The 14,346-nt window shown below is 43.6% G+C and overlaps 1 protein-coding gene across 1 annotated transcript in view; it reads left to right on the top strand.

The window, feature by feature from the left end:
- The window catches only part of CNTNAP5 (contactin associated protein family member 5), a 741,033-nt gene that overhangs the window by 172,624 nt on the left and 554,063 nt on the right, over window positions 1-14,346 (top strand). The window contains exon 3 of the mRNA XM_010979356.3: window positions 8,973-9,166. Within this exon, the coding sequence (XP_010977658.3) occupies window positions 8,973-9,166 (194 nt within the window). The remainder of the gene's footprint in view (window positions 1-8,972; window positions 9,167-14,346) is intronic.

Below are 14,346 nucleotides of genomic sequence, written 5' to 3'. Positions count from 1 at the left end.
ATAGAATTAAACATAAAATTTATTGCTCTACGTGAAAGGCTTCAGAGCTGGGGAATTCAGTTCAACAACGCCAGCCTCAGTGTCAGCATCCTTCTGGAGCTAAGAAAGCTGCCCAGCCTCTCAGCCAGACACAACAATGTGAGAAACAAAGAGACCATGGCCTCTTATGGCTTGCTTTTAAGCCATTGACTTGTAATTCCTCAGAACGGCAGTATGGTGGGCATCACCTAGGAATTTGTTAGAAAACACAGATTGTCTGGATTCAGTTCCACACCACCTGAACCAGAAACTCTGCCAGTAGGACCTAGACATCCCTCTTTTTCCAAGCTCCCTATGTGATTGTGATGTGCTGAAGGCCAGGAACCACTGTCTGGGACAGTGAAACTCTCCCAGGACCCAAGCCCACTCACCCACTCTTCTGCTGCATCACCAGCAGGTGTTCCTTCATGTCCAATTACCTGTATCTGGTCGTGTGTTCGGTTCTGAATCCAATCACAGTCAAGGGTGATGGAATTATCTTGACTGGCTTTAGACTAATAATGATATGGAGCAAGAGAAGAAATGATTGCATCCCTTCCTTTCCTCTCTCTCTTAGGCTGTACATCTTGCTATGTAGGGTCATATTACACATCTTCCAATCAAAAGGGTAATTTCCTGATGGAAGTTTGAACTAAGGCCAGAGTTCCTTTTTATGATCCCAAGATGACAGGCTTGTGGTAACGATTAAAAACTCTACATTAAAAAAAAAACTCTACATTATGCTGTACATCAGAAATGGACCCAGTGTAACTGACTATACTCCAATAAATAAATGAATAAATAAATAATAAGATTAAATAAAATTAAATTAAAAAAGAAAAAAAAACTCTAGTATTTACCCATTTTGTGCCCAAGGCCTGACATCTGTGAGCTGATGTATATAATCTTGATCTTTGATTCTTCATAAAATAGACACTAACTGTGTTATTTTCATAGAAATCACTTCTCAAAGTCACAGAGTAGAAGGTGACCCTTTCCACTCAGACTCCAGACATAGTCTGGACACTGTCCTTCAAACAACATGGCCTCAGGAAACCAGAGTAAATGGGCAAAACATGCCGCTCATGAAAGAGAAGTGCCAAGTGGCAAGGCCAGCACTATGAGAGCTGCAGTTAAACGACTTTCAACTCTGTTTCTCCGTTTTCCCTTCAAAGATTTTTGGGAGAGCTGTCTTTTTCTCTATGCGCCTAAGAGCAAGAGGAGTGTCTTATCTGCCTGCTCCGTCTTCTAGACTGCATTATGCATGGGTAGAGCTCAAAAATCTTATATTCATTAAATGAAGAATAAATAATCCACTAAAAATTCTCCAGGCCTCTAGGATGGAGAGAGTTAAATTGTATTGATTTGCCGAATTAAGAGAGAACTCAGCTTCCACCATTTTACAAGAGAAATTCTAGAGCAGTTCTCACCAATAGAAATTTCTCCAAGGATGGAATATTCCATAGCTGTGCTGGGACACCATAGCTGCCAGCTACACATGGCTATTGAAATACGGCTAATGCTACCAAGGAGCTGAAGTTTTCATTTAAGTTAAAGAAAATTAAATTTAAACCACCACATGTGGCTACCATATTGAACAGTGTAGTTCTAGTCTTTTCAAGTTTTATATTCATGACCCTCTCCCCTAAGTTTCTAAAAATGCCTGGGTGTTTTTATGGGTCTGTGCACTGGTCCTTGACCTGCCAAGGGGCACATTTGAAATGTCCTCCTTGGGACTGAACTTCAAATTTTCTACATTCCAAAATGCCCTCTTGCTGACCTTCCTCACTTCTTGTGTAACTTCGGAACTGTGAAATGTGCAGCCAGGTAGATTTTTCTGATCCATGAGGCCCTTAAAGGCTCCAGTCTTCCCGAGGGAAGAGAGTTATAGGAAGACATCACAGAGACACTGTCCGAGGAATAAATGTCAGAACCCTTCAGAGTAACAGTCCAGCTCTCTTCCATAAACACGGCAGGCAGACAAGTGTGTGGCCAAGTACACACACTGTCTCAGAGCCCGTGGTACCCCTGATCCTTGGTTTTCCTCACTTCAACACAAGAACAAAATCTTAAAAGTTGAGTTGAGATGGGACGTTCTGTTCAAATTATTGGTGGGGCGTGCATGATCTCCGGAGACAGGTTGTGCCGGTAGGTGGTGGAGTTGAGGGATGGGAAGCTAGCAGGATGTGTGGTCTCCACTGAAGTCTAGCTTCGTTTGGATGCCAAGAGGGCGTTCTGGACCACTGATCGCACCATAAATGTCAGCCCGCCTTGAGGCATGGGGAACCATCATTTGAACCTTGTATCCGTCAGTCACTGGCTGGGATGGAGATGGGAAGTGGTAGCTTCCCAGGCCAAAAGGCTTCTGTGTGGTCAAGGGCAAATCCCTGGAGGAGGAAACAGTTCTGGCTGTCAGCACAGCACTGGGGAATGACTCCACCTGCTCAAGAGGATCAGAGTTGAGCCCTACTGGTCTCCCCAGCAGAACCACTTCCAACCCCAGTAACGAACCACACCTTCCCTTCTCTGTCCCAGGGTTTTCTCTGTGCTTTAAACACTGCCGAGCCCTCCAGCAACCTTCAATCAATGTTTGACCCCATTTTCCTCCTGCTCTAACCCTAAAGTACATCCTACATCAGTGGGACTGACTCACCCGCAGGAATGGAGGGCTTGCCAATGCGCCATGGACTGGTTCCCCTTCCTTCTCTGTCTCATCTCCACGGCCCTCACTGGCTTCCTGGGGGCAGATCCCAGATGAACTACTTACACTCAAGTCCATGTCTCATAATTGGGAAGTGGGAACCCAGACTAAGTCATACACAGCGCGTGCCCTGTCCCCAGCCCCCACCAGACACTGCCTGCCCTTGAAGCTGCCTTAACTACGATTCTTGGGTCTCATTCGGATCCAAACTCCCCTCCTTTACATGAGTCTTTTCTTATGATCTCCTTTATTTTCTCCTGCAGATTGGCCTCAATAGGGCCACTCCAGGTTTTCCTACAGGTTTTTACCCATTTTGAAGCTCACAGGGTAGTTGGTCAAATCCCCACTTACTTTTCTCCTAAGAGGCTCCCTAGTCCCTAAATAATTGTGCAGATACAGGTGTAGGAGCCCTGCCCAGGGCCATCCAACAGCACCTCGGTCCTGCCCCACGTGCCCAGATGCAAAAGCGGGATGCCCAGTGTTCCAGCCAGCAGCCTCCCAGCCTCAGAAGTCCCTGCCCAGATGCGGGTCCTGTTACAAACCGTTCATAATGATGCTCAGAGTGGAGACACAAGAAGCCCTCCCGGGCACTACGGGCCTGTTTGTGAATGTTGTTTCTGTTCTCACCCTTGCTGTATAAAGTTAAATATTTACAGGTGAGTCCACCTTACTCATCACCATCACTAGGTAGCTTTGTCCCCTCCAAAATCTCAGATCTGTGCTCACAGAAGTACTGCCTGTTTAATAATTAACAACGCAGCTAATAATTCAATCTAAACTCCCAGTCATTTGTGCGAAGGCGCTTGTGGTTTTTTTAGGGCTGTGTGCAAATCTGGGGAGAAACACGTGCCCAGGAAACCCGCTCTCTTCGGGGTTTATTTTAGGGTTTTTAAAAATGGCCCGGCTGAGTGCTTAAAACAGATGAGGCTTGAAAATGCTATGTATATGTGATTATTTTAGCTCCTGTTGGTCCTGTACTAAATTCGCTCTTTTTTTTTTTTTTTTTTGAATGACAGTTGTAAAATATGGCTTAGAAAAGACATGCCTATCTGTTTCGTGCCATTTCCAGTGTATGACATTAATCAATTCTCATTTCTCTTACTGAGTTAGACATGGAAGTAAGGGTAGCAACTGAGGAATTTCTGCGTTACCTTCCAATTTTCCTGTTTTACCAGGAGAGCCTACCCTAGCATGTGAAGTTAGGTGTAAGCACCAGGGTATAGAGGGCTGAGCGGGGAAGTGGACCTCTTGCCTACATTAAACTTTGCTTAGAATTCTCCATAAGCGTGACTTCCTGTTTTCTCTAGTCACTGGTTCAGGTTAAAATCTCAGGCAGGGAGGAGAGATTTGCAGAACTGGGTTGGAGAGCAGTCTCCCCAAGTAACCTGGGTATGCTAAGTGACACTTTAAGCCTGGTTTAGTCTCTAGTAAATAGAAGTTAGAAATACTATCACTGGGGGTTGGGGGCGGAGCTCAGTGGAAGAGCTCACGTCTAGCATGCAGGAGGTCCTGGATTTAATCCCCAGTACCTCCCCGCAAAAATGCTATTGCTGATGGCCATGAGAATCTAGTGAGATTCTGAAAGAGATGTGAAGTGTGAATCATGTTTCTAGGGAGAGTTGCTGTTATGAAGAGGGAGGAGGAGGGTGGGGTGCTCTGTCCCTGCTGCTGCGAGGCTGTGGAGCTGAGCAGTGAAGAAGTTGGGCTCTTAGCGTCAGTTTTCTGGGTTTGAGTCCTGTATTCTACTACTTACCTATTGCGTGATCTTGGAAACGCTGCCCCATCATTCTGGCCTTGGTCTTCCCTCCTGTCAAATGGGGATAATGACAATAATCCTTATCAGGTAGATCTCCTGTGATGCTGATGAGTGGATGTCTGCCAAGTGTCTGGGGCATTGCCGAACACTAAGCAAGGACAATCCAACTGTCCCTGCTATTGTGAATGAACCAACACCCCGAGGGCGTGTGGAAGCGGGGTGATGGTGAGAAGCAAGAGGGCTAACTGAGCATGAAAATGTCCAAGTAAGAGCAAAGATGGGCACTTCTGAACTCACAAATGTTTAGATGTCCTTGGCAATTCTAAGTCTGACCTTAAGTATCCATCTGTGTTTGGATATGTGGGGAGGCGGGGATCAACTTGGAGACAAGTGTCCATCTTTCGATCCAGAGGTGATTTCTGGTTACTATTTTTTGTTCATAATAATCAAGACTAGCTCGTCGGATGTAAGCTAACTTGGACCACTAAATAAGTACGTAACACAGCGACTATTCATAGAGTAGTGGAGCCAAAACTTTAGAGGTTATCTCATACACTGCTTCCCAGACCACTCAGCATGCTGCGAGCACCTTTCTAAAAATACAGATTCCCAGGTCAGGCGCCTGGGTCAGTTACCCAGGTGTGGGCCAAGGGGCTCGTCACCTTTGCAAGCCTGCCAGGTGTTTCTGATGGTTTGAGGACATTTGAGAATCTCATCTCATCCAACCTCAGGAGTAGAGCTGGGTCTTGGACCAGGTCTCTGGGCTTTAAGCTGCATCTTCTCCCTCAAGTGAAGTCATGTTGGATGTAAGGTGTGATGCTTGGGGTGTGGAAAGTATGAACTAAGTTCCCATCTGCAAGTCATCCAGGGTCCCATGTCTCAGATGCTACAGAAATCTGAGAGGGGATGATTTTTCCCTTAAATTTATTATTTTCCTCTAAAATTCTATTAAATTTCATTTTGCTCAGACTACAGATTTATGGGAATTGCGGTTAATGGTCACTGGTACCGCAGCCACAGTTCCAGAGAGGGCTGCCTGCGTTCACACCAGCAACTTGCCAAACGCAAGTGTCTGCGTGTATGTGACACCCCGATTTAGAGAATAATCCGGAGACAGAAAGCTCGTGTGGGCACAGCGTGTCTTTAGAGCAACTGCAAATAGTGTCTTCAGGCTACTCTCATCATCTGTGAAAACACATTTATTGTTTGGGGGAAGCGATAAAAAAATGTTTGCCGTAGCAACCAAGGCAACCCAGGGCGTCTTGCCTATTAGCTGTAATGTGGGAGCATCTCCCACAGCAGAGGAAGAGTCCTCAGCAATTATCACCCAGAGAGTGTGCCTCCGCTTTACCAGCTTAGGCTGAAGCCCCTGGGTTTGGAAAATTCTTGACTTGATGTGTTAATGAACATCAAAAGCAGCCAGTCCATTTGGGTTTATTTCAGGGGATTCATAAGCTAAGGTCCTTACTGTGGGCAAATGGAAGATGTGATTTTCTTTAGACAGATTTGAAGAAATAGTTTTAGTATTAACGCCGCCTTTTGGTTTTGTTTCCATTTGGTTTCACTTTGGTTTGGGTCAGTCTTTTGTGATTTTATCCTTTGCAAGGCAGCAGCGAGGGTTCCTTGTTGTCTTTTCTTTCTTCCATCATTAGCATACAGTTTTATCATACGCAAATGTGATCAGAATAATTAGAATAAATGAAGGAAAAGCTCTAAAGCCTGACTGGGAAGTCTAGTTGTGGACAATAAGGGATAAAGAGAAATAGTTAAGGTTTGAGTTTAATAATTTAAACTAATTAAATTAATTTAAGTTTAATAATTTAAAAAAATATTGATGCTCAAAGAATTCCATGTTATATCGCCCAGCTCTCAAACTGCGACATACATTCTTAACGCAATAAACATGTAAAAAATGAGTCTCAGTTTATAAAAGAAACACAACTGATACTAGAAAACACGTTACATGTGAAAGGATCAAAGGATTAAACCACTCCGATTTCCACCCCCCAGAAGAAGTCACCATACACATTTCTCTTTGTGTCAGAGTTTCACGATGTTGAGATCGTATCATTTACACAACTTGGCTTTTTTCCCTTGAGAAGAAAGAGGCCTCATGAAACGGGCAGCAGGAGAGATGAAGGGGAAATAAAGAGTAGGTTCTGAATAATCTTCGATTTCCTGGAAATGTGGTATCTCCTCCTCCTTAAGCCTCCCTGTCGGCTTTGAGAAATTGGGAGAGAGCAGAATGGACTGGGAACTGTGGGCACACAAGTGAAGACAGAATCAGTTGATAAAATTGTACTTGGGAACTCGCATCTCGAAATCCCTGTCCAGATGTCTCCTCCCAGTGCCTCCCCTCCTTATTGGTTTTTAGGCTTTTTAGAAGCTTTTTTTCCCCCTTATATAATAGTTTCAAATGGCCGTACCTGACACCTGAGTGCCAGGTGTTCTAAACTTGCAGGGTCTCGGTTTCCCCCACTGTACCATGTGATGGTTCTGTTTACTCCACCAGATCTTGTATTTGCATTAAGCTAGGGTAACTGCAGTATCAGAAAGGTTCCAGGGCACAATAGCTTCACTGGAACAAGAATGAATTCTCCTTCAGAGTGCAGTTGACTCAGGATGATGTAGGCACCCAGCATCCTTCCATGACCGGGTTCAGCATTCAGCTACGTCCTTGTCGGCTGCACCCATCAGTAGTGGACAGGGAAAGCAAGAGGGGAAAAGACTCAACAGCTTGCAGGTGACAGATCACCCTCTACTCACATGTTTACTGGGGAGAAGTGTCCATCTGGCCATAGCTCTAATTGTATTGAATGCTGAAAAGCACAGCCCAGCCATTCTCCCACTACAGGTGTATTACAGCAGAAGGGAGAGAGAATGGGTATTAACCACAACTGGCAGTGTCTGTGACTGTATTTCTGTCTTGCAAAACACTTAATAAAGACGTTCCATGGTTGGTGCTGAGCGTACTGCTTCTCTGCCTTTTCCTGCATCTGAATCTTCTTAGATTTGTTGAACATTTGTCAAACAGAAGCATAATAGCACAGCTGTTGATGAGGGTGAAATTGACCCATAACATGTAGGCTGTGTCCTTTGGCCAGAGTGGGGCCCCACTCATGTCCTCTGTCACCCGTGTCCACGTGTCCACTCCCAGATGATGACAAGCTGTCTCTGCAGTGGGGAGCCAGTCGGGGTTCAGAAATTCCTCAGGACCAAGAAGAGGTCCAACTGACTCCTCCCGAGATAGCAAGAAAGTAGACTGGGACATCACTAGATGTTTTTCAATGGCCTGTGCTGAAACAAAGAGGAATTTATTGATTAATGCCTTTCAGTTGAAAATTCAATGAACCACCCAGCCTGACACCCTGAGCAAAGTTCTCAATCAAGGGATGGGTTTCATGGTCTCACCCCAACCATGGCTGGCAGAGACATCCTGCCATATGTTCCACTCTGGATTCAGGCATTTTGAGAACTCTTGGGTCAGTAAGAATGAATAATGACCTCTTTATTCAAATATGAAATAAAAGCAGAAAACTTAGACCCCAAGTCTTCCAAAGAAGCAGGAGCTGAGATTGATCTATGAAGTTCCATGGTGTCACATAATATAACTCTGGGGCCCCAAAGGCTTCCTTTGCATATTGGAGTGTTCCTGGGTGTCAGATACGTGGACCAACAGGGAGATCCAGGGGTGCTCATGCTCCCTCACATCTCTCTGAGATGCTTCGCCCAGGTTCATCTCACCAACTTTTTCTCCATCGCACCTTGTTGGCTCAGGAAATGGCCATATTCACTTCAACTCCACTGTGACCTTCTTTAGTCCATTCTGGTCACCTACCGAGCCTTTCTGTCCTCTTGTCCCTTCTGTTTACCTCTCTGAAAGCTTTCCTTCAGCATCACATCACACATTTTTGTCTGCCGCTCTCGCTCTCTCTTCAGTCCTCACCCACTCCTGGTACTCAGTGAACATACGCTCAATAAATGAACGCCAGCCTCTCAAAGGCATAGTCCATGACTACTCTTCTTTGTGTCCACAGCAAAATGTCAGGTCCCCGGTGTGTGTGCTGCATGTATCTGGAGAGCGATAAGGATCAGTGAAGGGAGAGCAAGGGATGAAAAAGAAAAAAGAAAAGAAGGAAGGAAGGTGAGATCAGTCAGGCAGAAGGTATAGGACATGTTAAAAGAGAAGGTTGTAAAAGAAACAAAGACAAATGAAGCAAATTCTATTAGGAATCCAGAAAATGAAAACTCTGATAGCTGAGACAAGAGAAGAATCACAGAGGAGACAGCATTAGAGATGAATCTTAAACTCTGAAAGGGAATTAGATGGAGGAGAATGGAAATTGGGTCAAGAAGTACCAGGGGTCTAAGAAGAGGGGTGGAGCATGTCTGAGGGGATAAAGACATCTTAGTTGAACAGGGTTTTGTTTCTCTGCGAGGTGAGGCTGTCGCTGTGTGAGATGTTGCTCCAGCTCTCTCTGGTTGATTGTCTTCCAGGAACGGGCGGCTGGTCCCCAGCGGACTCCAACGCTCAGCAGTGGCTCCAGATGGACCTTGGAAGCAGGGTGGAGGTCACGGCCGTGGCCACGCAGGGAAGATACGGCAGCTCTGACTGGGTGACGAGCTACAGCCTGATGTTCAGCGACACGGGGCGCAACTGGAAACAGTACAAACAGGAAGACGGCATCTGGGTAGGACATCTTTTCTCATCAGATGCATGCAACTGAGATGCGCTAATGGTACCCAGTGAACGTCTATGTCGTTTTCCTGTATCCAGATTGTTGGTGGCTTCATAACTGTTGAGTGCCCATTCAGAAATAATTAGACCATGTATGAGCTCCATCTCCAGCGTGACTCCAGTATCGAGGGAAATTAGGGTGTCTGTTGCAAAAACTTTAGCATTTTCCTCCTTTTCTGGTAATGTGGGTAATGCACCGAGTGAGTCTCAGTTCTGTCATCTATAAAAACAGAAACACACCACCGAAGCCTGATTTTTGCTGAGAACGTGTTGATTTACTGAGTATGTATTAATTTACTCACTTCTTTGTTTATTACCTACCGGGCACCTTCCAGACCTTGTCATGGTGGAACCAGCTCAGATATATAACTGGTCCAAAGTTGCCCAGCTTGTGAATCTTGGCCTGAGAATCTGGTCTGACTTTCAAGCCACTTGGCTTGACTGCCTCCATGCAAGTTTTGAAGATAATCAAAAGGGTAAAAAAATACAAAAAACTAGAAAATTGAGAATTATTCTGCCTTTATAAACAATCTTCAGCTTGGAAGCAAAGGACAGTGTGTGCCAAGTTGTAAAAAAAAAAAACGAAACACAAATCCCTTCCACCTGACAAGGTCCAAGCTCTTGACCCCACAGCGTAAGTGAAAGGCTGTCCCCAAAAGGGGAAGGGACAGAGAGAAAAAGGCACCCAGAGTGGACCAGAAACTCATGCACCAAATGACTTGTTAGCTCATGTCTCTTTTGGTATAGGGAAAGATCATTACCAGATTTTTTTTTTTCAAAACCTGGTACGATGTGAAGATTTGGCAATTGATAGCATTATCTTTCCCTCTCATGATCTCCTTAGCATTTTCCTGCCTTAATTCAATCCCAGCTATGATTTCAAGTGGCTGTTGTTTGCACAAGCATTTTTCTGTGTTGGTCACACTTTGTTGGAAAAAAAAATTCTATTTTCTATCCCTTGTTATTTGTTAATTGCCTGCACATCACTCTTTCTAATTGGAAGTAACGGCAACCCTAAGTAGGGTTAAGATTCACTGTGGCAGATTGAATGTGGAGAATATTATAATTGTCATCTTTATTCTGAGTTGCCTGTAGCGGTGGCTTGTGACTTATAGAGAGTATGGATTTTCTTCATCTTACGAATAGTCTTTTGGGGCCTCTTCTATGTTTTTCCCAATTTCGAAGCCCCCGGACATTTTCCAGTTGTTTAGTTTGAAAAGAGAAATGAGCACGCCTTCCTTTTTGGGAAACAGTGTTCAGGGTTTCTGTTGACTTGAGAGAGACAAATGGTCGTGGGGTCATTTCTTTTCTTTGGAGTTTCCAATCAGAACTGGTCTTTGTTTTCCAGATTGAATGGCAGTGTTGAGTTATTTCGTCTAAATATTTTTTAAAAACTTGAGTTTTATTTTCTTTAGAACCAAATGACCCGCTTTTAGCCTGGATCAGGGTGTGTTCCAAGGACGGACAGTTTCTCTGGGCTTGTGACCAGCTGGCTTCAGGCCTGTTTCAGTTTCTTGTCCCTCCTGGATTACCTGCGTTTCTGCAAAATTCCAAGCCCCTTAGAGACGGGGGCCAGTCTTATAGGTCCTGGCAGCCTCCATTCCTGTTATGACTGGACACAGGGCATGAACTACTGTTTGAATGGTTATTACGAGACCTGCAGAAAGAGTAAGACTTCCAGGATTGGAGGGGAGGTGACTGTTCCTGTCCTTGTCCCTCACCTCACCCTCAAAACAGCTTTGATCTTTTAGGGGGGAGGCAAAAGATACTGGGTGGGCCAAGAAGAGGTGGGGAACTGTTGTGCACAAAGATGTCAAATTCCAGCTGAGGCTTCCCTGGAGATACGTTGCCTGCTGGGCACTTGGGAGAAGAGGTTTAGGATCAACCTGTCAAATGCAAACACTGGAAGCAACCTCAGGACTCGGGTGACAGGGGCAGGCACACGTGATGAGTCACGCACAGGAATAAGGCTCAGATCTGGAAAAGCGCACATCCATTCGAATCCCTACTGAGGAAACGCACACCTACTGGCCACCAATCACATGCTGCGTTTGTGAGCAGACGTCATTCTGTAAACGTAGTAAGTGTTCTTCTACAAGCACTGGGGATTCAGCAATCAGTGTCTCCCTAAAGGAGAAGCGGGGGGCTCACAGAGAGCAACCCAAGCTCACGTAACCAGACACCAATGGTGCCTGAATACGAAACCAAGATTTATTCCTAAATTTATACTTGACTGCAAAACTGTACTTTCTATTTCTTCTTTACTACACTTGATTTTTTTTTTAATTTCCACAAAACTGATCTACTTTTCTCACCTTAATGGTAAACTCTGTCAGACTTACTCCAGAAGAATAGCATTAAACCCTATTGCTTAATTCACCTGTGTTGCTAAAATATAAAAATGAAGAAGCACCAATAAACTCTAACTGTATTTCTGCATGTTATAAGTCATGCTCAACGTCTCTGAAACTGTGTCAGCCTTACAGAACAGCCATCAAACAGAGACTCAGGGTATTTTAGCAAACACTTCATGAACGAATGTAAAATCTGACTTGCGGCTAATATTCATCATTTTTTTTTCCACCGTAGTATCTAGTTGAATAAACAGATTACCTTGAGAGTTTTCTTTTTAAATTTAACACTTTAAGTAAGACTATAGCTTCACCAGAGTAAATCCTGCTAAACAAGATGAAAGCAATTGTCAAACAAGAGGGTTTTATAAAACTCTAAATGGTTCCGTTTAATTTTTCAGAAAAAAGTCAATACCTCAAACCATCAGTACCAAGTATTGACTTAACTAACGGTGGTGTAGCATGGAAGTAGGGCATCTCTTTTTGTTTGTTTGCTTTTCTTTATATATATATATTTTTTTTTTAATTGAAGTATAGTCAGTTTACAGTGTTGTGTCAATTTCTGGTGTACAGCATGCTTCAGTCATACATGAAAATACATATTCTTGTTTTCATAATATTTTTCACCATAAGTTACTATAAGATATTGAATATAGTTCCCTGTGCTGTACCGTATGAACTTGTTGTTCATCTATTATATATATAGTTGTTAGAATTTGCAAATTTCGAACTCCCAATTTATCCCTTTCCACCCCCTTTCCCATAGGTAACCATAAATTTGTTTTCTGTCTGTGAGTCTGTTTCTGTTTTGAAAATAAGTTCTTGAATTAGGGTTTCATGTGGTCTTTGGAAAATCTTCCATTTTCAGATGATACAGAGTTTGTAATGTTTTTTAAGTTGATTTACCAAGCAGTACAATTATTGTACATTCCTTGGATGGGATATCAGTTTGCCAGTACTCAAGAGATTTATTTTGTTTTTCAAAGTTTATTATGAAACAAGAATCCTGGAAATGTAACTGTCCAACATACAGTCACAAATATTCAAGCTGTAAAAATCCAATTTTTAGAGTTTCAGCTCTGGCACTGGATGGAATGTTCATGAATGAGGCCACCAAGCAGCGGCTGAGTGATGCTTCATGATTTATATATAAGCCAGGGTTCCCCATGTCACTAAATAATCAAATGTGAAGGTGTCTCAGGGACAAACTTAGCAACACTTTTAGAATCTTAGCACATCCAAAAATCTCTTTCTGTCTGGCTTGTCGACATGCCAAATCAATACAAATATCAAGACTCTAACTCTGAGCAGCAGTGCTAGCCAGGGTTCAGTAAAGTGGATAAACTTCTTTGGAACAAAGGAACCTCTAACTCTCCAAATCCAAAGAGATCAAAGTCCTGTTACCAATCATTTTGAAAGATGTTCCAGGGGAATCACTTCCTGTCCCTGTTATACCCACGAATTACCTTTTCAGTCGTGGGTCCTTCGTGTGAGAGTTCACATCCTTCCTGAATACACCTGTTTCCTACACACAACTCCTAAGTGTCCCCAAAATGCATTGCCCTCTATGCACATTGCAGTCTCCCTTATGTTCTGCTGTTTATCACTATGAAATTTCAAAGACAGCCACTTGTGCTTGTGCTTTAACATAAGGGGTCTTATTTTTAAATCACTTATCCACGTTGCCCATGACTGATCTTGTACAAGTCAGTCAGGAGCCCTTTCCTCTTCTCCTAACCCTGAAGACCATTATCTGCATACATGGACTCTTATTCATATTCAGTTGACAATTTTCTCTTATAAAAATCATGTTGCCTCTTCTCAGATACATCAGCCACCTAGTCTTTTATCATAGAGTCCTTTGGTCTGTATGATGTGATGGTCTGTGACTTTCTGTAGCTTTCTGGAGTCTGTCTTACATGAAAGGCTTGCATATGCTACCCAGCATTTTCTCTCACAAAGGTCAATTGAAACAATGGATTATACATTTAGGTCATCAGTTCCCTGATTTCACCCTCCAGTGACTTCTAAACGCTCTGGGAGCTGCTCTGATCTTCATGATTTATACATATTTATTCTGCCAATTTGGCCTAAAATACCCTGAGTATTGATCACTGTTTGATGCAGTATTTTAAGCCAACTCATTTCAGAAAACAATTTAAGAGTGAGAATCTCATTACCATCAACATATATCTTTTAAATTCTCATTAAACACCGAACACCATGCTGGGTGTCGTGCATAACAAAGGGCTTGAAGTTATGTTTGTCCCTCCTGTGAACGTGCAGGACCATTAAGAGGCACCACAACACAGCACATCTGTGTAAGGAGCCCTGATGGCAGGGAGCGCATGGCTGGGGCAGACTTTGATGGGTCCAAAGAGCAGGGACCATGTTTAGTTACTTTGGCTTCCTGGAAACTACAAAATGCTGTATGCATAATAAAAATTCAATAATGTAGGAAGGTAGAAGGAGGAAATGGTAGGAAAGGAGGAGAATTCATAGCAGGAGTGTTACTGAAACAAACTTGGGTCCACTCGCCCAACTCACAGGAAAGCCAATCTACTGACACCAGGTTGTAGTGAAGGAAAGTACAGCATTTATCACAGGGTGCCAAGCAAGGAGAATGGGCAGCTCATGCTCAAAGGACTCAAACTCCCCACTGGCTTTTAGGGGAGGGTTTTTAAAGACAGCATGAGGGGGAGGGTCTCAGGGTGTGTGATCAGCTCATGCACAATTCTCTGATTGGTTGATGGTGAGGTAACAGAGTAATGTTTGGGAATCT

The sequence above is a fragment of the Camelus dromedarius genome, chromosome 4, assembly GCF_036321535.1.
Source record: "Camelus dromedarius isolate mCamDro1 chromosome 4, mCamDro1.pat, whole genome shotgun sequence".
In the NCBI taxonomy this organism is placed as follows: Eukaryota; Metazoa; Chordata; class Mammalia; order Artiodactyla; family Camelidae; genus Camelus; species Camelus dromedarius.
This window is presented reverse-complemented; position numbering and strand designations above follow the sequence as displayed.